Source organism: Astatotilapia calliptera, chromosome 3 (assembly GCF_964374335.1).
Source record: "Astatotilapia calliptera chromosome 3, fAstCal68.1, whole genome shotgun sequence".
NCBI lineage: Eukaryota > Metazoa > Chordata > Actinopteri > Cichliformes > Cichlidae > Astatotilapia > Astatotilapia calliptera.
Window position 1 is genome coordinate 3,947,432 of NC_137424.1, and position 24,494 is coordinate 3,971,925.

Consider the following 24,494-nt stretch of genomic DNA (forward strand, 5'->3'; position numbering starts at 1 on the left):
TGTGAGACTTTGATATTAGATAAAATGAATATTGATAAAGTTTACCTTTATGTGCAGAATTTAAATATCGCAAAATATTTTAAAAAATCGCAATAATATCGTATCGTGCGTTAAGTATTGTGATAATATCGTATCGCGAGTTGTATGGTGATTCCCACCTCTACTATTAATGGTGTCACTTGTTATTTCTGGGATGAGTTTAGTAGCCTGAACAGCTGCTTAAAGGAAAGTAATTAAATAATAAAAATAACCTAAGTCCGGGGGAACCTGCAAGAGCTGTTTGCACAAAGAATAATGCTCAGACTTTGAGGTTTTATCGTTTAACACAAGGTTTAAAAATGAATGTCCACAATTGAATTGCAGAAATTGTTATTGAGCTAATACTGATGTAGTTGTTATCTTTGGTAAGGAGAGGTTGGAGGAAGGATGAGCACAGTCAGGCCTAAAGATGCTCTTAATAATAATAATGGATTGCATTTATATAGCGCTTTTCGAGACCCTCAAAGACCCTTTACAATCCCACTACAGGGAGTGCAGAATTATTAGGCAAGTTGTATTTTTGAGGAATAATTTTATTATTGAACAACAACCATGTTCTCAATGAACCCAAAAAACTCATTAATATCAAAGCTGAATGTTTTTGGAAGTAGTTTTTAGTTTGTTTTTAGTTGTAGCTATTTTAGGGGGATATCTGTGTGTGCAGGTGACTATTACTGTGCAGAATTATTAGGCAACTTAACAAAAAACAAATATATACCCATTTCATTTATTTATTTTTACCAGTGACACCAATATAACATCTCCACATTCACAAATATACATTTCTGACATTCAAAAACAAAACAAAAACAAATCAGCGACCAATATAGCCACCTTTCTTTGCAAGGACACTCAAAAGCCTGCCATCCATGGATCCTGTCAATGTTTTGATCTGTTCACCATCAACATTGCGTGCAGCAGCAACCACAGCCTCCCAGACACTGTTCAGAGAGGTGTACTGTTTTCCCTCCTTGTAAATCTCACATTTGATGATGGACCACAGGTTCTCAATGGGGTTCAGATCAGGTGAACAAGGAGGCCATGTCATTAGTTTTTCTTCTTTTATACCCTTTCTTGCCAGCCACGCTGTGGAGTACTTGGACGCGTGTGATGGAGCATTGTCCTGCATGAAAATCATGTTTTTCTTGAAGGATGCAGACTTCTTCCTGTACCACTGCTTGAAGAAGGTGTCTTCCAGAAACTGGCAGTAGGACTGGGAGTTGAGCTTGACTCCATCCTCAACCCGAAAAGGCCCCACAAGCTCATCTTTGATGATACCAGCCCAAACCAGTACTCCACCTCCACCTTGCTGGCGTCTGAGTGGGACTGGAGCTCTCTGCCCTTTACCAATCCAGCCACGGGCCCATCCATCTGGCCCATCAAGACTCACTCTCATTTCATCAGTCCATAAAACCTTAGAAAAACCAGTCTTGAGATATTTCTTGGCCCAGTCTTGACGTTTCAGCTTGTGTGTCTTGTTCAGTGGTGGTCGTCTTTCAGCCTTTCTTACCTTGGCCATGTCTCTGAGTATTGCACACCTTGTGCTCTTGGGCACTCCAGTGATGTTGCAGCTCCAAAATATGGCCAAACTGGTGGCAAGTGGCATCTTGGCAGCTGCACGCTTGACTTTTCTCAGTTCATGGGCAGTTATTTTGTGCCTTGGTTTTTCCACACGCTTCTTGCGACCCTGTTGACTATTTTGAATGAAACGCTTGATTGTTCGATGATCACGCTTCAGAAGCTTTGCAATTTTGAGACTGCTGCATCCCTCTGCAAGATATCTCACTATTTTTGACTTTTCTGAGCCTGTCAAGTCCTTCTTTTGACCCATTTTGCCAAAGGAAAGGACGTTACCTAATAATTATGCACACCTGATATAGGGTGTTGATGTCATTAGACCACACCCCTTCTCATTACAGAGATGCACATCACCTAATATGCTTAATTGGTAGTAGGCTTTCGAGCCTATACAGCTTGGAGTAAGACAACATGCATGAAGAGGATGATGTGGACAAAATACTCATTTGCCTAATAATTCTGCACTCCCTGTATTCATTCACTCTCACATTCACACACTGGTGGAGGTAAGCTACAGTTGTAGTGGTAGGTTAGGTTTTGCCCAAGGACAAAATGACCAAGACAGAGAGAGCTGGCTCATCAGACAGACAAGCTCATCTTGTAACCTACTGGTTCGCTGGTCAGCACACCAGCTGACTAGCGAACCGGCTAACTAGCACACCAGCTAACTAGCACACCGGCTAAATAGCAAATCAGCTAACTAGCAGACCAGCTAACGGCAGCCACAAGCTGAAGGACGATTAAATGTAGTGGAGATATCAGAGATGACACTGGTGTGTCCGATTCACTCTTTAGCACTCTGGTCACTCCGGTGTGTCAGCCAGAACACCACTGAAGGCCAAATGATCCCAGCATGTGGAATAAAGAGCTTAAGGTTTGGTTTGAGACACTTTATTCTTTCACTGATTGATTCTTGCGGCTGTGATCATGTGTGTGGTTTCTTACAAAAAGGAAGTACACAATACAAATACATGACAAATAAGATGAATAGATAAGTTACATATCCAGTTATATGTACGTACATCAGTATAGCTAATATAGCCATATATAAGGACAAAGATCACAGTACTATAATGCAGTAATGTTAAACACAAAGGTGTATATCTACATAAATCTGTCCTATCAGTGATCAGGGTACTGTAGTATACTTCCACTACATAAACTATAGAAACTAAACGACATTAGTGTGACTTTAAGTTACCATCAGTACAGACGAACTGATGGTAGTTGTACAAAATAAAGGCTTTGCAATTATTGTGAAGGGCTTCCGGTTAAACTAAGATCAGCTGATTACCTCATAACAAATTGTTTGCTATAGAACGCAGCTCCCACTCTTCATTAATATCATGTACTGTAACTCCCAAGTAACCATGGTTACCCAGCCACGCCCAGTAGTCTCCAGAGAGACCAACAGCTGGTGCACGTTGTAACGCCGTGGCTTTCATAGTCTCTCCTTTTTCTACAGCTCATGTGTTCTTCTTGTGATGGTGTGTCTTGAGGGAGGCTCATACATGCCGTCATTTGTTGATCCTAAGAACGTTCCTCAGACCGACTTCTTCAACAACACTAATCGGCCTGCAGTTTGTAGCTACTCACTTCACTGTGGTGTTTGTTAGCTTGTCTTTCTTTGGTTTTATCCTGACTCCTCCCACAAGCTGATCCTACGTAGTCTGCCCAAGCCTCCCACCTCTGTTTGTTTGGGTGGTTTGTTTGCTGCCATCAACAGCGTGTAATGCATTTAAGTGATACTTCAGACATGAAGTACTGCGACAATAAAAAACTCAACTTTGCTTAAAAATAACTTTAGTTGTATCAACACTGCCCTCTGGAATAATTAGACTTTGGTGACAAACTGATGTGATCTCCATGTTTCCTTTGTTGGACTGTGGGCGAGTGTCAGAACTGAATGTACTGAGTAACATGTGGAGTTTAAATATGTGTCAGTTCCAGTTTTAGAGCTCTAAAGTGCAGCTATCATGTTAGGAATATGTTAGGAATAGACAGGAACACTGAGCACACTGAGGTCAAATCTTTATTTATCCAGTTCATCTGTAGGCTGAGCTCAGTCCATCCATTTAGTGAAATGATGTTTAAAGGTCTCCTTGTTCTGTGAGCGTGCACAGATCCTGAAGCAGAAAGCCTGGGTTAACAGAGAAATGATCATCACTGTGATGATGCTCACCATCTCTGACTGGGATTTGAGGTTTTGTCAAAGCAGCAAAGAAAGCCTGGCTATGTTGGACTGGGTGTGGAAGCAGCTCCCAGTTTGAGTTCAGGAGACAGACACCCTCTCTACTTTGACGATCAGCTTCAAACTTTCCTTTTTGATAAAACTTATAGTTAGAGCTGGATCAGGTGACCCTGAACCATCACTTAGTTATGCTGCTATAGAGATGGATAACAGATGGATTGTTGTTTTGTGTGTCTGCAGTCTGTCAGGCTGTCTGATCACAGAGGAAGGCTGTACTTCTCTGGCCTCAGCTCTGACCTCCAACCCCTCCCATCTGAGAGAGCTGGACCTGAGCTACAATCATCCAGGTCCCTCAGGAATGAAGCTTCTGTCGGCTGGACTGAAGGATCCAGGCTGGAGACTGGACACTCTCAGGTATGGAGAGAATGTCTGATATAGGAGGAAGAGCTGGAATCATTTCCTGTGTCTTTCACTCACTTCCTGTTTGTTTCCTGCAGATGAGACATGAACAATCACACATGCAGGAATATTTTCAGGGACAGACACACTAGTCTAGCTGGATAGTACATGGATATTTATGTAGGGGGTCTTCAAGGAGTCTGTTTGCAGGAACATTAATGATAACTGATAAGTCATGTTGAGAGTTTCATTAAAACTAGACTTACAGTTAGGTAATATTTGGACAGAGACAACATTTTGTAACTTTAGATACAAGTATCAGCCATGTGTGTGTTTCCCATGCTGTATGTCCACAGTCACAGTGACAGTCAGTGACACTGACAGAAGGATGAAACAAGGCTGTGAATCATTTCAGTCTGTGTGTGTGACAAAGAGGCAGACAGGAGCAGCTAACATTTGGAAATGGAAGCTTACTGGAAACACTACATTCACGGCTGAATTCACAATAGATTTGTTCTCAAGTGCACATTTAGCAGCTAATGCTAATACTGTTTTCCCTTTGCTTTCTACAGCAGCTATTGCTAAGTAGGCCACTTTGCTCCGCTAAGGATTTGTGTGACCATGATGGAGACTCTGATAAGCTAATGCTGCTAAGCTAATGCTGTTTATGGGCCCTGTTAGAATCAATATTTCATTCTCATTCTGTTGTTTGAGAACAATATTAACGTTTCACATCATTATAACACAAGAGAAAAGGGTATTGGCATTAGCTACTAGTGCTTATTCACCTCAAATTACCTTTAGCTGCTAATGGCAGCCTACTTAGCATTAACTCCTCACTAATATAATGCTAATTTACATCAAATTAGCATTAACTGCTCATATTGTTATAAGGAAAGAGAAAACGGTATTAGCATTTGCTGCTAATAATTATTCAACCCTAATTAGAATAAGCCGCTAAAAGCAGCCAACTTAGCATTAATTCCTCACTTTGTTGTTACCCAACGGAAAAGAGTATTAGTATTAGCTACTATCATTTTTAATAAGTAAGAGAAAACAGTATTAGCAGTAGCGCATAATGCTAATTCACGTCAACGTAGTATTAGTTAATAATGGCAGCCTACTTAGCATTAACTGCTCACTAATATAATGCTAATTCGCATCAAATTAGCATTAGCTGCTCAAGTTGTTATAAGGAAAAAGAGAAAACGGTATTAGTATTAGCTGCTAATAATTATTCACCCCTAATTAGAGTTAGCCCCTAATGGCAGTCTACTTAGCATTAACTCCTGACATTGTTATAATGCAGGGGAAAAGAGTTACCATTATCGGATAATGCTAATTCTCATCAAATTAGCATTAGTTAATAACGGTAGACTTCATATCATTAGCTGCTGTCATTCTTACAAAGCAAACAGTATGAGCATTAGCTGTTAATCCTTTTTCATCTAAAATTAGAATTAGCCACTAATGGCGTATTGTTAAAAAGTAAGAAAAAACATTGTTAGCATAAGCGGATAATGCTAATTCATCTCAAATTAGTATTAGCTAATAATGGCACCTGCTTAGCATTAGCTGGTCACATTGTTATAAGGCAAGAAAATATGGTATTAGCATTAGCTGCCAAGTTCTATTTACCTAAAATTAGCATTAGCCACTAATGGTAGCCTATAGCAAAAACTTCTTAATGCTAAATGAAGTTAATTAATGCTAAGTAGGTTTAACTGAAATTAAAGTAGTGTTAGCATTAGCTGCTGATATTGTTAAAAGGTAAGATAAAACATTGCTAGCAGCAGCGAATAATGCTAACACACATAATAATTAGCATTACCTAATAATGGCAGTCTACTTAGCATTAACTCCTCACTAATGTGATGCTAATTCACATTAAATTAGCTTTAGCATTAGCTGCTAGCATCAGCCTACCTAGCATTAGCTGCTCACATTGTTAAAAGGGAAGAGAATACGATATTAGCATTAGCTGGTAATATTTATTCACCCCTAATTAGAATTAGCCACTAATGGCAGCATACTTAGCGTTAACTCCTCACATCGTTGTAATGCAAATGAGGCTAACTTGCATTAAATTAGACTGCTGTTATTAGCTAATGCTATTTAGCAGTAGCTGCTCACATTGTTATAAAGCAAAGGAAAACGATATGAGCATTAGGTTCTAATGCGTATTTGCCTTAAATTAGACGTAGGTGCTAATGGCAGCCTACTTAGCATTAGCAGCTCAGATGTTATAATGCTAGGAAAAAGAGTGTTAGCATTAGCCGTTCACATTGTTATAAAGTTAAGGGAAATAGTGTTAGCATTAGCTACTCACATTGTTAAAAAAAGTAAGTGTTAGCATTAGTGCATAATGCTAATTCATGTCAAATTAGCATTAGTTAATAACGGCAGCCTATTTAGCATTAGCAGATAATGTTGACCTTGGCCCACTGGAAAAGTTAAGAACTAAAGATTTAGGAGTGTTTCTCGATAGCTCTTTCTCGTTTGAGAAACAAATGAATTCTGTTATTACAACCAGCTGTAAGGTTTATATTGTTGACTGTCATTTATGCTTAGAAATATTTACTCATATATGCTTAGAGTTGTATAATCGATTGCATAATGATAGAGGTTCGATCCTTAGTAGTCTGTAAAGACTCTGTGTGCCTTCCAGAGTGCTCTGGCATGCACACACCACTTGGGGCCGTGAGAGAGGTCGTACCCTCTCTTACTGATTTATGGTGTAGGACAGGGGTCTCAAACTCAATTTAGCTGGGGGCCGCTGCAGGCAGAGTCTGGGTGAGGCTGGGCCGCATTAGGTTTTCCACAAGAAAGGCATGGTTAAAAAATTCCAATCTTCTCAAATCTCTTTATTTTTATTTTTTAACACAAAATATGAAAAATGAATAAACAAATTAAGAATTAATAAGAAAATAAATCAATCTGTAATACATAAATAAAATAATAATAAGATATTTTTAGTCAGTGAACTTGTTTGTATCTTTCAGTCTTCTATATCTGCTGTGTTTAGATTGAAATGTCTGTATTAACAGTTCTATAACCTTCTTCTGAACATGAATGGAACACTGTAGAAAATGAACTGTTCTTCTGAACATGGCTTCTCTTGCCTACTCCTTGCTGCTAGAGACCTGGCAGCGTTTCCTCTCGCATAGCCGAGCCAGATTTGGCCTGAGGGAGGAAGCAGTTGCGACCCTCAGTATGTCTTGAAGATGATCATCCGTAAGTCTGGACCTGTACTTGGACTTATTGAAGTTCAAAGTGGAGAAGAGCTTTTGGCACAAGTATGTGCTACCAAAAAGGCACATGGTCCGCTTGAACATTCGGGAAAGCCGAGGGAAACTAGGGCTCAAGTCTCTCAAAAATTGTCCAAGCTTGTCTGCTTTTCCACTCACCTCCCTGAACTTTGCTTTGAGTTCAGAGTTGCACTGCAGCTCAATGAGCTCCATTTGAAGCACAGAAGGGGCATCTTGCACATCAAAGGAGAAGGGGTCCGCAAAAATGTGAAAGGTGGCTCTGTGTGTCTTGAAGTCAGCAAATCTGTGATCAAATTCCTCCTGTAGCCTCAAAATGACATCAACATACTCGTCAGCACTGAATGGTGTGCCTGCATCCACGAGTGCCTTGCATGCTGGGAAATGGCAAAGGTTTGTCTGAGAGAGCTGAGCTTTCCAGAGCGCCAGTTTTGTGGAGAATGCTCTCACGTTGTCATAGGCAGCACTGACAAGTTGCCCCTGGCCTTGTAACGTCTTGTTCAGTACATTAAGCTCATGTGTCATATCAACAAGAAAAGCTGAGTCCATGAGCCATTTGGGATCAGTTAGCACAGGAACACTAACTCCATCCTTCTCCATGAAGGCTTCACTTCTGCTCTCAACTCAAAAAGTCTCTTTAATACATTTCCCCTGCTGAGCCAACGTACCTCAGTGAAGTCGAGCACATCCCCATATTCTGACTCCATTTCCTCTAAAAAAGCTCAGAACCTTCGGTGCTTTAAGCCCCTGGATCTGATTTGGTTGATGCATTTCACAACAATAAACATCACATTGTCAAACTTCAGGCATTTGCTGCAAAGGACCTGCTGATGGATGATGCAGTGCAGAGCAATGGCCTCCTCCACGCCTTCCTCTTCCAGTTTGTTTTGTGCCACCAGTCCATTTTTCCTCCCTGTCATTGATGGCGCTCCATCTGTTGTTATTCCAACAAACCTCTTCCATGGCAAACCAACATTCTCAATGGCATCACACAGCTTGTAAATATCTGCTGAGCGGTGGTCTGGCCATGCATTGGAATTACTGTGAGCAGCTCCTCCATCACTTCAAAACTGTCATCAACACCACGGACATACATTGGGAGCTGGGCAGTGTCGGTGATGTCTGTGGTCTCATCAAGAGCGACTGAGTATACACTGAAACATTTGGCTTTCTCACACAGTTGGTCATAAATGTCACTTGACAGGTCAGAAATGCGATCTGCTGCGGTGTTGGCAGAAAGGCTGATGTTGCTAAACTGACCTTTCTTTCCCGGACAGACTATATTTGCAGCCTGCAATATGCACTTTTAGACAAATGCACCTTCTGTGAATGGCTTCCCTGCTTTAGCAATCATCTCACTAACCACGTGGCTCCGACTGCTGCATTATTCTCTTTGGTTGCTTTCTTGGAGAAATCTTGCTGCCTCAGTAGATCTGTTTTAAGACTGGCAACCCGGTTCGCTCTCTCGTCTCCCTGGTATTTTGCATCCAGCTCAGCATGTCTAGTTGTGTAATGACGTTTCAAATTGTATTCCTTGTGCAGCGCAACTTTCTCTGTGCAAATAAGACAGGTCGGGGTGCCCCTGTGCTCAACAAAGAAATATTGCATTTCCCACTTTTCCTGAAATTGTCGGTGCTCATCACCAACCTTTCTCTTCACCGCAGGCTTTGAAAAAGACATGTTTGGGGCTATGTGACATTTATAATTCTACTTGGTGTCACTGTCGCATTGAAGTTTCAATCAAGCGTTTAGCCGACGGACGGGGAACGTCTCAACGCGTAGAGAACGTCATTTCTGCTTCTTTTTCTTGCAACCGTAGCACGGCGATCGGCAGATAAAAAGCCGGTAGCAGTCTCCTTTGTTTTTACGCTCGATGTTCATGTCTTTCATGACGACACGAACACCGTGGCGTTTGCAGATGGTAGAAAGTGCAGGGATAGCGAGCGCAAAAAAGGCGACTGCTCACGGCGCCGGGCTGTTGTTACAGGAGAAAGAAGCGGAAATGACACCGTGACATATAACAAATAACATCAGCTGTTTCTGATGTTAGTTGTTTTGACTGCTTTTACATTATATTGAAATATATGTAATGTTCATGTTTGCTGCAATGCAAACGCAGTGATGCAAATAAAAACATGGAGCCACAAATTACGGTGCGACCCTATAATTAGTCCGGGTTACCGGGGACTGTTGTTGCCGATGAACAGGTGTCGCTATGTGACTGCAGACTAAATTGGGCTGCATTGAGTTCATGACTTTTCTTTTATCCCGCCGCCTACGCATCACTGTGAGAGTTAATATGAGATCTCTCTCTGTGGAAAAATAACTTTAAATCCCACTGACGTGTGTATAAATCTATATACGTATAATGTCCCGCTGGGCAGCAACTTAAAAAAACAACTTTTTTTGAAGTGTTGTGAACGCAGCGCGCTGGGGCGAATGTCGGCGTTTGCCCAATAGAAAGGAGGAAGCCAGCCAGGCACAGGAAAGAAAGAAACACTCCAGGGCAACGCTGCTGGAACTTTGACTCATTGAGAAATGTTTCCCTGCTTGCATCAAGCCCGGCTGGTGTCCCCTGAGATCCATATCCCACCCTGATTGGTGGGTTAATTCAGCTCCGCCCACAACACTGTAAAGTGTCATACATTATCAAACTAACATTACATTTTCATATTAAGGTGGGGCCAAAAACTATCGTCCTGCGGGCCGCAATTGGCCCGCGGGCCGCGAGTTTGAGACCCCTGGTGTAGGAGGACACCTGCTCTGTGTCTGGTTAAGTATAAGAGCCCTTTGTTAGGGGGACCGCTGGACTCTTAGCACCAGCTTTGGGGTCACAGGGTCACATCTGGAACACACACACACACACACACACACACACAGACACACACACACACACACACACACACACACACACACACACACACTATGCACAGACTGGTACTCTTTGTTCATACCTGTGTAAGACGTCATAATGAACTTGTGCATATTCATGTAAGCTCAATAAAGAGCAGTGTTACGAGGGAGCAGACGAGAGCGGCTGAGGTCAAGTGAAGGAACGGCGCTGTCACAGTTCTCTCCCTCATCAATTGTCTGGTTCCAGCGGTGGGTCTGTGCTAGACGACCCATCACCAGCTTCTTCCACTGGTTACCAGTACGTGGTAGAATCCACTTCCAGATCTGGTTGTCTTTAAATCTGTGAATGGATTGGCTCCATCTTATCTCTCTTTAACAAAAGAATCCAAGTGGAGCCCTCAGGTCTGCAGATAAGCAGCTTCTGACCAGAACTAGACGTAAAAACAGAGGTGAGCTTTATCGATGGCTGCAGCCAAACTCTGGAACAGTCGCCCTTCACATCAGGTCGTCACCAACACTGGACATTTTTAAAAGCCGGTTGGAAACACATTTGTACTCTGTAGCTTTCAATCCTGACCAGTCTTTATAGTCATTACTGTGTATGTTTCCTATTTTCTCTCTACTCTGTGCAGCACTTTGGCTCAAGCTGTTTTTAAATGTGCTGATAAATAAATGTAGATTTCTTTGAATAAAACAGTGGAGCCGAGCTTTGAGCTCAGTGTGTAACAGTGTGTGTGTGAGAGCCATGTAATGTCCATGTGTGCATGCTGACTGTGCTGCTCTGACCCCCCTCCTCCTTTCAGGGTGGAGCCTGCTGGAGTCCGATGGTTGAGACCAGGTCTGAGGAAGTGTAAGTGTGTTTTTAATGGGATTCATGAAAACAAAGCAGCACACATTCAACCATCTTCATCATGTCAGGAGTCATCATCAAAGTGTCAATCAATGAACAGATGATGGATCAATAACTGCAGCTGGATTGTGTTTGTTCTCTCCATCAGATTCCTGTCAACTCACAATCAACACAAACACAGTGAACACAAAGCTCCAACTGTCTGACAACAACAGGAAGGTGACACGTGTGGAGGAGGTTCAGTCATATCCTGATCATCCAGACAGATTTGATGTTTATCCTCAGCTGCTGTGTAGAAATGGTCTGACTGGTCGCTGTTACTGGGAGGTCGAGTGGAGAGGAGACGTTGATATATCAGTGAGTTACAGAAGCATCAGAAGGAAAGGAGACAGTGACTGTGTGTTTGGAGACAATGATCAGTCCTGGAGTCTGTTCTGCTCTGATGATGGTCCTCAGTCTGTCTGTCACAATAACAGAGTAACATCCATCTCCTCCTCCTCCTCCTCTGTCTCTAACAGAGCAGCAGTGTATGTGGACTGTCCTGCTGGCACTCTGTCCTTCTACAGAGTCTCCTCTGACACTCTGATCCACCTCCACACCTTCAACACCACATTCACTCAAACTCTTTATCCTGGGTTTAGAGTCTGGTCTCCTGATTCCTCAGTGTCCCTGTGCTGAGTGGAGTGTAAAGAGTGTCTCCTGTTACAGAAACACTCTGACTGTTGAACAGATAGTTCAGTCTGTACATGTCTGTCTCTTTCACTCACAAACACGTTTTCAGATTCATGGATTCAATCAGTTGATGTTTGAAACTCTTCTAAATGATTCCTTGTAAACTTCTTCCTCTTCAGTCACAAACAAACAGGAAGTGATGTCACATGTGTTCCTGTCCACACAGCAGAATGAGTCTATTGCTGACAGTGATGTACAAACAGAGTGAGCATTTCTGAGGCCCAAAATAAACTGAGTAGTTCACTGAATGAACAATGGACTGTGAGCTCAGTTCCTTCATCATTAGTATGGATTATATATGTATATGTATTATATTAGTATCATATATATCAGGTGCTGCTGCTTTCAGTCATTGTGCAAATGTGCTGTTTGTAAGCTTGTAAAGCTGCAGTCAGCTGAGACTGAAGAAGTCACCTGATCAGTGAGCAAACGTTTCTGAAAACGTCCAGATGAACAGAATCAACCTTTTGGGATCAGCCAGCAATGCAGCATCATTGTTGTTCAGCTTCAGAGGTTTGCAGGAATGAACTGATGACCAGAAACAGCTGCAAAGTCCAAGAAAATACCAGCTGGAGTTCAGCTGCATTTGAAGAAGTCAAAGAAAAGTAAGGATGGCAAAGGGCGACGTTTTCTTCCAAAGAGCTGCAAACATGGTCGACGCCTCATTAGAAGAATCATCTGGACATTTGTGAGGAACTCTAACCAAGAAAGCAACGTCACACAGATCCAACAGACAGTTTCCATGACTGCAAGTGTTGAGTGGAAAAATGCTACATTGCATTATTGCATCCTCTCACCACAGGAGGCGCTGTTGGCACCACTGATTGCTGATCAGCTGTTCTCTGATGATCTGATTGATACTGTGAATAACGGGACTCACTGAACTCTGTGACACAGTGAAGATTACAGAGTTTAACTTCAACATCTGACTGACGTCACACAGACAGAAGGATGAACCAGTGAGGCACAGAACACAGTTACTGGAGATACTGGATCAGCTCCATGTGAACCTCTGATGGAGAAGCTGCTGAGCCAGAGAAACATCAGGACATGACAGCAGCTGCACTTATCTAACAACATGTAGCAGAGCTGATCTATGTTAGAGGATCTATCACAGCAGCTGAAGCCAAAGTCCAACACTGGATACCAGCTGAGCCTGTGCTGAGTGTAGTGTTACAGGAAAAGGGCAGAAACACTGGTAGCTCCCAGTGATGCTGACTGGGGCACAGAGCTGAATGATGCAGCATCAGGACACTGTTTCAGTCTGACTGACAGAGAAACCTGTAGCTGTATCTACATGTGAGGCAGAGGCCACACAAGCAGCTTTCTATGTTTCACAGTGACTGAGATCTTCAGTGGGGGTGGACATGCTCCTGTACAGACCTCTGAGGAGAACCAAGGTGCAGTCAAAGAGTCCAGTCTGTCCTCACAGATGTGAACATGTGCTTTCATCAGGTCTGCTGTCAGCTAGCAGGCTCACATCAGAATCACTGTTCCTGAAAAACACAGTCTGTGTGACATCATCAGTCAGCTGATGGTCCCAGATCTGAATGGTTTCTGTCTCTACTGAGGAAGTCAGAGAATATCACTGAGGTGTGGATCAGGTCTGAGTGAGCTGTGGAGGGACAGCTTTAAACAGTCCACAGGTCTCACGTCCTGCTCAGTCTGGTAGCAGATACCTCGTATTGTTCCAGATGTGCTGACATCAGCAGCAGCACAGCTGTGTGATACCATGAATCTCAGTTATTGATCCAACACACAGTAAATACAAAGATCAGGATTTCTGAGAGTAATCATTATGAGTCTGAACACATGATCACTGAATGTTAGTCTCCACAATAATAAGCTAACACAAGCAAACACAGCTTTCAGCTCTTATTTTGAAACTGGCTTATTTAGAGAGCTGTGATGTGAGCGTGCCTGGCTCTGAGGCACTTGGGTCAGCCTCTGTTGTTTAGAAGTGTTACAGACTGTGAATGACACAGACCTGTCAGTTTCCATGTTTGTCTGTAACACAGCTCAGGGCTCCATGCTGAACGCATCCATCCAGGGTTATTGATCCAGGACTGATACCAGCATTGGGATCAATACTACAACACACAATCACATGTGTCCACGTGATGCAGTTTGAAGAGCAATCAGATGTCTCTGTATGAGGAGGCGGGGTCACAGGAGGTTCACAGAAACTCTGCAGCAGCATCATCAGCTCACATGGAAACTTTGATGATTCACTTCTGTGGTGTTTTTACAGAAACACGTCACAAAATTAGCTCCACCTGTTTTGTGAGCTTTGAGTTTCTTGTCTTCATCCTGGATTCTTGTGTTGCTGTTTTTACACACAGCAGATATTTCCTGGTTGCTTCCTTGATGACCACATGAAGCTTTCTGAAGCTTGGATTGAAAACGCTTCATTACTCAAAGCTTTCCAACACAGGCCTCTGTGCTGCCATCTGGTGGACAAACATGTGAAGTGCAGCGTGAAGCTACAAATGAAACTGCTTCAGCTACGTTTATATATAACATACTATAACCTATATAATGTGGAGATCAGGGAAATTATTTTGTTGCTACTGTTAATAATCATCATCATTACCATTGCATTAATAATATAATCTACAGCATTGATATTGCATTCAGATGTTTAAACATTTTGGTACCCAATTAGCCTTTACTACAGGTGCAGTTATAACCACTTTAAACTGTTGAGTTGAATCTATGATCTTAAATGCTTTTGAATGCTTGTTATAATCTTAAGTGTGTATGGGCTGATTCTGTTGATTCTGAGTCCATCTGTGCAAAGTCTTGACAGGAAACTGCAGGTTTGCAGAGCGTGCTTTTGCAAAAGTGAAACTAAAAGCAGAGTGTAAGTGCAGCTGATTCTGAGGAGCTGTTTGGATGATGCTATTTGAATAACCAGGTTGTTCATTATTATCTTTTATACTTTTATATTCTTTTATTAAGCTTCTAGTAGAGGTTCTTGATTAAAACATTTATTCAATATACTACATATATAGTTTTAGTAAACTGCTGACACATGTGAGAGTGGCCTCTGTTTGACTGCGAGCTTTAGTAGGTGAGAGGTGACACAGAGTGCCAAGTGAGGTCGTGACACACACACACACACATAGTAGATACATTCAGTTATAGGTGAGAGGTTAATCATGTTTGCTTGCAACTGCGGGCGTGCAGAAGTGGTATCTTACTGCAGAGCATGGTCTGTGGTTTTGGAGAAGCGGCAGTCAAAAGGTTGACAGGAAACATCTGCCATGAAGATAATGTTCTTTTCAAACTGTGTTAAAAGTCATTGTGGTTTTGATTTGACGTATGTATGTATGTATCTGTGTGACGTTGAAGGGGCGTCATTAAATTCAAACCCCGATGGTATAAAATATCTGTTTATGCTTTGATTAGTCGGAGATCAGCGCTGTCTGCGTACGGCGCTGGTCCCCCCACGCCTGTGTTCATTAAAATCAATTGTTTGACCAAGCTCTTCTGGACCTGGTTGTTTGTACTCTCCTTCCTCAATATTTGAACCTTAACAATAACTATATGTATAGTGTATTATGTAGGTGTTAGAGCTGGGGGTAGAACTGCTGATGGCCTGGTTGTTATTTATGTTCCCCATGGTTCACCAGCTCTCACACAACATCAGCACCAATGATCCACGTCCTTATAAACCTCTGAATCAGGTCCTGAAGCAGTGACGTCCTGAGTGAAGACCTCACTGATCACATGACTCTGGTCACCTGACTCAGTGTTTCTGAAGCAGTGTGCTGGGTTTTTAAAAATCCGTGGCTGCTGCCTGATGTTGGGCCCACAGAGGAAGACGACTCACTCGCTCTTCTTCACTTCCTCCTTAAACATGTGGAAGGAGAGCAAAGTGCTGCCAGACTCTTATTTCTGACAGGAACAGAAGAAACCACAGCAAACTGGTCCAGTTCTTCATCTTCATCACAATCTGTTTATTTCTGATGGTGTCTTCAGTCTGAGGTTTGAAGTTTCCATGTCTGTGTGATGTGTGGTGTGAAGGCTGCTGGTTAAACTGGGACTCACTGTTTAAAGCACTGAGTGCTCATAGAGAGATGCTCCATGAGTCCCAGTACAGACTACAAACATGGTGGAAACTTAGCTTTGATATCCACACACTCTGCACGTCTGTGAGTAACTGTGATGAAGATGTGCAGAGATCTGTGTCCAAACAGGAGAAAGACTGTAAAGACTCTGTGCTTCTAACAGCCTCTGTTAACATATGTGAGGCTGTTTGTTGTTGTTGCCATGGAGCTTTGCACTGTTTGGGTCAGCAGGTCATGTGATCAGGTTTGTTCTGCTGGACGATGGTTCAGTGTCAGGTTTGTTTGCATTCATCAATAAATATCTAAATAAATCAAAGACTCCATGTTTGTTCTTTCATCATGTGACCTCTGCTCATCCATCTCTGTGAGTATCAGGATACATTTGGTTCATAATACACAGAAAAATCAGAGTTATTACCTGTAATAAATATGAAAGATTCCTGCAGTGATAACCAGGCAGGACTGAAACACATCCAAGCTGTCACCACGGTAACAGCAGCGTCCATCCACAGGTGAGGGGAGGAGCAAAAAGAGGGACTTTGACCATTTTATACTAAAAACACTCAACTAATGTTTCTAATATGAAACAAATAAGCCCACATTAATGTGAGCGTTTATTAAATAATAATAATGATGATTTCCTCCTGATCTCATTTCCACAGCAGAGAAAACTGTGGTGTATATTGAGGTGGAGGGTGTGGTCTGTGGCTCAGGTGTAGAGTGAGGGTGGGGTGCACCACACAGTACTGAAACACTCCAGCAGAGGGCGCTGTTAAGTCCTTATTGTAACACAGTTACTGTGTGCAGTTAGACTTCATACATAATCTGCACTTATTTCCATCAGACATGCTGTCAGTAAATGATTGGTTTCTATTGATTCTACTTCCTGTTGACTCGTTTGATGACAGTGAAACAATCACAGCTGATTGTGTGATGATGTAAACTGTCACTGTTACATTCAGTGTGTGTGACATAATGTTAGTGCAGGCTGATAACAGCCTGGTTCTGTTAGAAACACATGAACGTGTCCATAGATCAGTGTGTGTTTAACATGAGAGCTTCAGCCCTGCTGATGTGTTAAATAAAGACATGCAGGAAAACTGATGAGACTCTGAAATAACTCTTTATATTTATAATGTAACTCTGCATCAAAAGAACAACAAAGGATCCCAGACAGGTTTCTGTGAACAAAGACCATTCTGATGTTTCTGTGTTTCTAACACTTTGACATTATTAGTAAACAGACTGCAGTGAGCAGCATTTATAAAGAGCTTCTATATAAAGATATGACAGCTGTTTGACAAGTTTATCACTCTGTGTTTGGACCTGATCAGTCCAGCTGTTTACTTGAAACATGTTCATTTACCTGTTCTGTTATATTCATGTTCTTGTCTCTGTTGAAAACACATTTTAATGTCCCTCAGATTTTTCTCCCAGATGAATAAATATAAAAATGACACAAACTGACTGCAGCTACTTTTTGTCCTTTCTGTCAAAAACCTTCATGTGACTCATGAGAGACACGTTTCAGCTGTTTGTGACAGATCAGAGGCCAACAAGTCATTTATAACACTTTCCATCATTGTTTAAAGTTCTCAGTGTTTCTGTGTTGCTGCGTATAGGATCTCCCAGCATCATCACTGTGCTGTCCAATCATTGTGTGCGAGGTTACCCTTATAGTGCGATGTGTGTTTGCACAAAGAGAAGCATGTGTGTCAAATATAAATAAGCACAGAACAGAAACAGCTGCTCGTTTCTTCTGTTTAGAGTCAAGTTAGTGTTTTGTGTCTTTGTTTGAGGCCTGATGTCGAGCAGAGGTGTGTGTAACTGCACTGCTCTGTTATATGTGTGAAGTGTGTGCTTCTCTTCAGCATCATCTTTGTCACTGCTGATTCCTTTGTGTCATCATGTGTTGAGAAGAGAGAACAGTTATAACGGAGGAGCAAAAGGAAGCCCTGAAATCTGCATCAACAAGGAAGTGTTGGCTCACCAGTGATCCCAGCAGAGCCACTGGTTTGGCTCCAGTTGTTCTAGATTCAATGATGTTGTTGCTACAGATACATGTCAGCATCTTTATTGAATTTAATATGAAGCAGAAATGGTGTCATTAGGAGAAGAAGAGGAGAACAAGTCCGGCGAGGAGGCAGCAGCTCTTAAAGATGAAACAGCAGCTCAGCCCTGAGCTCAGAGAGCTGCACATGAAAAAGCTCCTCAAGCAGATCCTGTCAGAGGTTTGTCATCAACAGGAGGAACTGTTCACATCATAGGATGAAGATGCTGTCAGCTGGATGAAGAAGGTTATTTAATGCAAACGTTCACACTGAAGTCAAATTGTTGTCGTGTTGAACAGATTCATGTACTGATCGTCTCCAGAATGTTAGAAGAGCTTCAATGAATCATTAGAAACAACTTACAGCTGCACAGCTGTGTCAAACACATCTGTGTGTCATTGTGGGATTGTTGTGTTTCTACATGTGACACACGTCTAAAACATGCACACAATCTGAACACAAACAGGGACTCATGTGTTCCCACAGCCAGATGCTGAGAGCCATTTCCTTGTAGTCCTGTGTCTACATACATGAACCATTAGATGTTATTGGAATGATTGTCAGCTCTGATAGTTTCATGTGTGTTTAGCTGGACGCTGTTTGATCCTCGACATGTTTAAAGGTGTCCAGTCCTGAGACACTGGGGCTGGAAACAGCTGTGATGTCATTGGACTGTCACACAGACAGAAGTGCATGAAGTGAGCAGCCGAGGAGCCGCTGATGTTTTGGATTCAACAGCATTTGAAAGGTCGACACAGACACATTTGCACACAGAAAGCTGAATCTGTCATATGCCACAGTGAACTCACTGTTCAGTGTTTTTCAGGAAGCTTCTTAACTGCCTCTGCTGCCAAACAAGCAGCTGATGTCCTTGAGAAGAAGCTGAAGAAGTCTTCAACAACAAATACAGGAAGTGGACTTTCAAATACTAGATTCACTTTAGACTCACAGAGAAATGACTCAACCAGCTGTGTTTGACTCTATGAAAGGTCAGTGTGTGTCTGCACACAGACTGTTGTGTTGGACTGTTATTCAGTTGTCTGCTGAATGTTTTCAAATGTCTGCATCTCAGCTGTGATGAGGCTGGGGGTCATGGGAGGCCACCGTAGCAGCCTCTTCAACATCATGACATCATCATAAATGCTGCTGGACTGTCTGATGGGCTGACGGTGAAAAAGCCGTCGGGAAGGAAACAGAAGACATTTCAGAGGCTGCAGCAGATTTCTTTGATTCGGGGCCTTTTTCAGCTTTATTGGACAGAGCAGTGAAGATAAGTGACAGCAAAGCAGAGAGAAAGGGGGCGTGGCCCGGGTCAAAGCCAGGCCAGCTGCTCTCCACCTCGTGGTCACCTGCTCATCCTAGTGAGCTCCACCAGCAGCCCTTTCACACACTTTACACTGTCAAACACTGTGTGTGGACCTCAGCTAACAACAGGCTACATTTAAGTCTGGACTACATGCTTTTATATTGTTTTTATTCCATCAGCAGCTCAACATCATGAGCAGCTTTGACATAAAGACATCAAACTCAAGCTGACTTTAAACTACTTTTAATACAGGGGCTCAAAAACAACAACATCTTTATTATATATCAGGACACAAAGTCATTTCATCTCAAAGGGAAACAGCTTTATTTGGAATAACCAGCACTATCAACTGGTTTGGGATCTCCACCAGTTTCATGTCTTTGCAGCTTCTCCAACAAAGTTCCTGTAAAATCAGCATGTTTGTCTTTATTGGTTTGATAGTGATTGATTATTCAGTCCCAATCTGCTGTCATCTAAAGAACAAAATGATGTTTCTATGAGTCACAAAGCTCCAGATGTTGTCGGCTTCACAAAGAAAACAAAGAACTTAAACACAAAGTGTTTGGAGCCAAAATGTTCCCAAGCTGCTCTTTTTGAAATGGCAGAGGTACAGTGGTGTCTAACAGCACACTGTGGAAGGCAAACATGTTATTGTTGGATGAAACTTCATGAATCCTTTGTAGATTTGAGCTGTTGGAGTCTTTCTTTTCTCTTCAGGTGTACAGATGCTGAGGAGGCAGGTGAAGCAGGTGGAGCTGTTGTGATGCTGGCAGAGGGTGTGTCTTAGTAACTCTGTGAGGCAGAACTGGATCCAACATTGTGGATGTGTTGATGTTGGAGCCATTAAGAGTCTCTGGCCACACTGTAGGATTTCCCTTTGATCCACTGTGGGGGCATTTTGGAGTCTGTCAGTGAAACTCTTCATGTTTGTGTTTGACTCCAGTTTATAGAAACAGAGGAATGTGTCATGCTTTTGTTCGGCCTCCACAAATACACACATTTGTTCATTGGTTGGACTTTTTGGAAGGAGACACATTGAAAACCATGTTAATAAGATCTTGTTGTTTCCTGTGGATCCGACACAGAGAGTGGACTTCAGACAGAAAGCGTGGAAGAGATTTTAGAGGCCGTGTGTGGCAACAGGAAGTTTCTGTGTGTTTGCTGATCTTACATGTGGAAAACAACACGTGATGTTTGTGAAGTCCTACAATGATCATTGTTCTCACAGCATTTTGAGTGGGAACAGTTCAAACTGGGAGTAGTGGGAGTTATTTACTGATTGAAACAAGCTGAATGTTTCTGTGACGATGAAGATCAGCAGCTCAGCTGATCAATGAACTGACATCTATCAGTCGTTTCATGAGATGAAGTCATCAGCAGACATTTGTTCTGACTGTGTGATGAATGTCAGAACGTCAGGGCTCTGCTTTAGTCACTGCTTGATGATCATTGGCTCATTGTTGAATCCAGGGCCCAGTCTGACCTCTGACCTTTGCTGCAGGTCTTCTGTGTTATCTCCACTTTCATGTCTGATCTTCTACTTGTAGTCCTGTGTCTACATATACAGTGGCTTTCAAAAGTATTCGGCCCCCTTGAACTTTCCCACATTTTGTCACATTACAGCCACAAACATGAATCAATGTTATTGGACTTCCAGGTGAAAGACCAACACAAAGTGGTGCACACGTGAGAAGTGGAACGAAAATCATACATGATTCCAAACATTTTTTACAAATAAATAACTGCAAAGTGGGGTGTGCGTAATTATTCAGCCCCCTGAGTCAACACTTTGTAGAACCACCTTTTGCTGCAGTTCCAGCTGCCAGTCTTTTAGGGTCTGTCTCTGCCAGCTTTGCACATCTACAGACTGAAATCTTTGCCCATTCTTCTTTGCAAAACAGCTCCAGCTCAGTCAGATTAGATGGACAGCGTTTGTGAACAGCAGAAATTGAAATTGAAATTGCAGTGAAGTCAGCTAGAAACTTACAGTGACGTGGACATCATGCAAAGACTGCCAGACTCTGTAATACTGCAAATGATCAGTGACTCAGGTTAACACTAAACTTTAAACGGCACCTCTGTGTCTCTGTGTGCTGAACATCTAGGATTGAGTCAGGCTGCATTAGCTGAAGCTGTTATTTGTATATATCAGTATTTTTTTATTCAGGTGTGGGGAAAATACGTAAGACTGCAGTGAAGCGATGCACCAGATGAATCCCTGGCCAAAGGTATCGTACTCAAATCAGACTACTGATCCAGCCACATCAGCCTTTTGTGAGGTCTGTTTAAAGTAGACTAAAAGTGAACTGCAGGTTCCTGAGAGGTGGACTGTGAGCACAGAAACACATGTTCATACATACAGCTGCAGCAAACTTACATTAATTTTAAATAGATTTGTTACTCTGATGTCTGTCTCTGTGTTAGTCCTCTGACAGACTGGTGACCTGTCCAGGTGTGCTCTACCTACTACTGGGACAGGTTCCAGCCTCTGTAATAGAAATGTTCTGTTATTCTCATTTAAAGTGTTTAAGTGCTTATGCATATGCTTAGTTGTGACACTGTTATAGACTGTTCAGTGAAAGTTGCTAAAACTAGATGAACTTACTTCAGCAGTTTGAGAAAACAACTCCCTTTACAGGTGCTGATAAGGCCAAGGGCACAAAACAGCACAACCATTGATGCGTTAGGTTTCATAGCGAGACACGTGAAGTGTGGTAGGATCAGTTTGTAACTTCCTCCCTCTTCCTTGGAAGGCGTAAAGGAGGAGGAGCACGACCTCTGTGGCAGCGCTGACATGACTGAACTGTGATGTTTGATGTGTGTTGGCGCAGTAATAAATAGCTTGATCACAGCTCTTTCTGTGTTGCAGACTTTATTTTAAAAATTCCACGAAACCCCCCCCCCTCCCACTGTGAACCTGAATTGAATATTCAGAAGACATTTGTTTAAATAGTTCTACAAATCTGAGCTGTTGGTGTGTCCTTGGATTGTGTGGTAATAATATTAGAGCCTGCAATCTTTCTTACTGGATCTCTACTATGAGTCATGTTACCTGAGATTAGTTCTATGTTTACCTGTCAGCCTGGACGAATGTGCTGTGTGAAGAATGTAAATGACATCAGATCTGAACTGCTTACATCTAAGGAGCCTGTTCATATTTAATTGTAATATGAACCAATGATTTTCTGATTGATTGCTGATATATACAGTGGGGCAAAAAAGTATTTAGTCAGCCACCGATTGTCATCATTTTAGGTGGGGGAACTTGCACAGAGGTCAGTAATTTGCACCAGAGGTACACGTCAACTGTGAGAGACAGAATGTGAAAAAAAAAATCCATGAATTCACATGGTAGGATTTGTAAAGAATTTATTGGTAAATCAGGGTGGAAAATAAGTATTTGGTCAATAACAAAAATACAACGCAATACTTTGTAACATAACCTTTGTTGGCAATAACAGAGGTCAAACGTTTACTATAGGTCTTTACCAGGTTTGCACACACAGTAGCTGGTATTTTGGCCCATTCCTCCATGCAGATCTTCTCGAGAGCAGTGATGTTTTGGGGCTGTCGCCGAGCAACACGGACTTTCAACTCCCGCCACAGATTTTCTATGGGGTTGAGGTCTGGAGACTGGCTAGGCCACTCCAGGACTTTCAAATGCTTCTTACGGAGCCACTCCTTTGTTGCCCGGGCGGTGTGTTTTGGATCATTGTCATGTTGGAAGACCCAGCCTCGTTTCATCTTCAAAGTTCTCACTGATGGAAGGAGGTTTTGGCTCAAAATCTCACGATACATGGCCCCATTCATTCTGTCCTTAACACGGATCAGTCGTCCTGTCCCCTTGGCAGAAAAACAGCCCCATAGCATGATGTTCCCACCCCCATGCTTCACAGTAGGTATGGTGTTCTTGGGATGCAACGCAGTATTCTTCTTCCTCCAAACACGACGAGTTGAGTTTATACCAAAAAGTTCTACTTTGGTTTCATCTGACCACATGACATTCTCCCAATCCTCTGCTGTATCATCCATGTGCTCTCTGGCAAACTTCAGACGGGCCTGGACATGCACTGGCTTCAGCAGCGGAACACGTCTGGCACTGCGGGATTTGATTCCCTGCCGTTGTAGTGTGTTACTGATGGTGACCTTTGTTACTTTGGTCCCAGCTCTCTGCAGGTCATTCACCAGGTCCCCCCGTGTGGTTCTGGGATCTTTGCTCACCGTTCTCATGATCATTTTGACCCCACGGGATGAGATCTTGCGTGGAGCCCCAGATCGAGGGAGATTATCAGTGGTCTTGTATGTCTTCCATTTTCTGATGATTGCTCCCACAGTTGATTTTTTCACACCAAGCTGCTTGCCTATTGTAGATTCACTCTTCCCAGTCTGGTGCAGGTCTACAATACTTTTCCTGGTGTCCTTCGAAAGCTCTTTGGTCTTGGCCATGGCGGAGTTTGGAGTCTGACTGTTTGAGGCTGTGGACAGGTGTCTTTTATACAGATGATGAGTTCAAACAGGTGCCATTCATACAGGTAACGAGTGGGGGACAGAAAAGCGTCTTACAGAAGACGTTACAGGTCTGTGAGAGCCAGAGATTTTCCTTGTTTGAGGTGACCAAATACTTATTTTCCACCCTGATTTACGGATAAATTCTTTACAAATCCTACCATGTGAATTCATGGATTTTTTTTTCACATTCTGTCTCTCACAGTTGAAGTGTACCTCTGGTGCAAATTACTGACCTCTGTCATCATTTTAAGTGGGGGAACTTGCACAATCGGTGGCTGACTAAATACTTTTTTGCCCCACTGTGTGTATATATATATATATATATGTATATATATATATACATATATATATATACATATATATATATATATATATATATATATATATATATATATATATATATATACACATATATATATATATATATATATATATATATATATATATTTTTATTTTTTTTTTACATACATAGTTTTTTGTTGCCTTATGGTTCCAAGCGCTGTCACCAATCTTTGCATTTTGTTATTATCTCATGACACTTGTTTAATCAGCTACCATCTCTCCTGTGGACTTTTTAATGTCTACAGTCTCAGACCAACACAGCCCTGCCCTTCCCATATTAGATTCTTGATGAATGTGTGTTGTTG

The 24,494-nt window shown here is 42.2% G+C and overlaps 1 protein-coding gene across 1 annotated transcript; it reads left to right on the forward strand.

The window, feature by feature from the left end:
- Positions 1 to 374: 374 nt before the first annotated feature.
- LOC145424444 (stonustoxin subunit beta-like) lies at positions 375 to 17,444 on the forward strand. The gene is made up of 3 exons (XM_080297783.1): positions 375 to 4,222; positions 11,130 to 11,176; positions 11,325 to 17,444. The coding sequence occupies exons 1-3, from the start codon at positions 4,011 to 4,013 to the stop codon at positions 11,852 to 11,854; spliced, it is 789 nt and encodes a 262-aa protein (XP_080153909.1). The 5' UTR covers positions 375 to 4,010; the 3' UTR covers positions 11,855 to 17,444.
- The last annotated feature ends 7,050 nt before the right edge of the window (positions 17,445 to 24,494 follow it).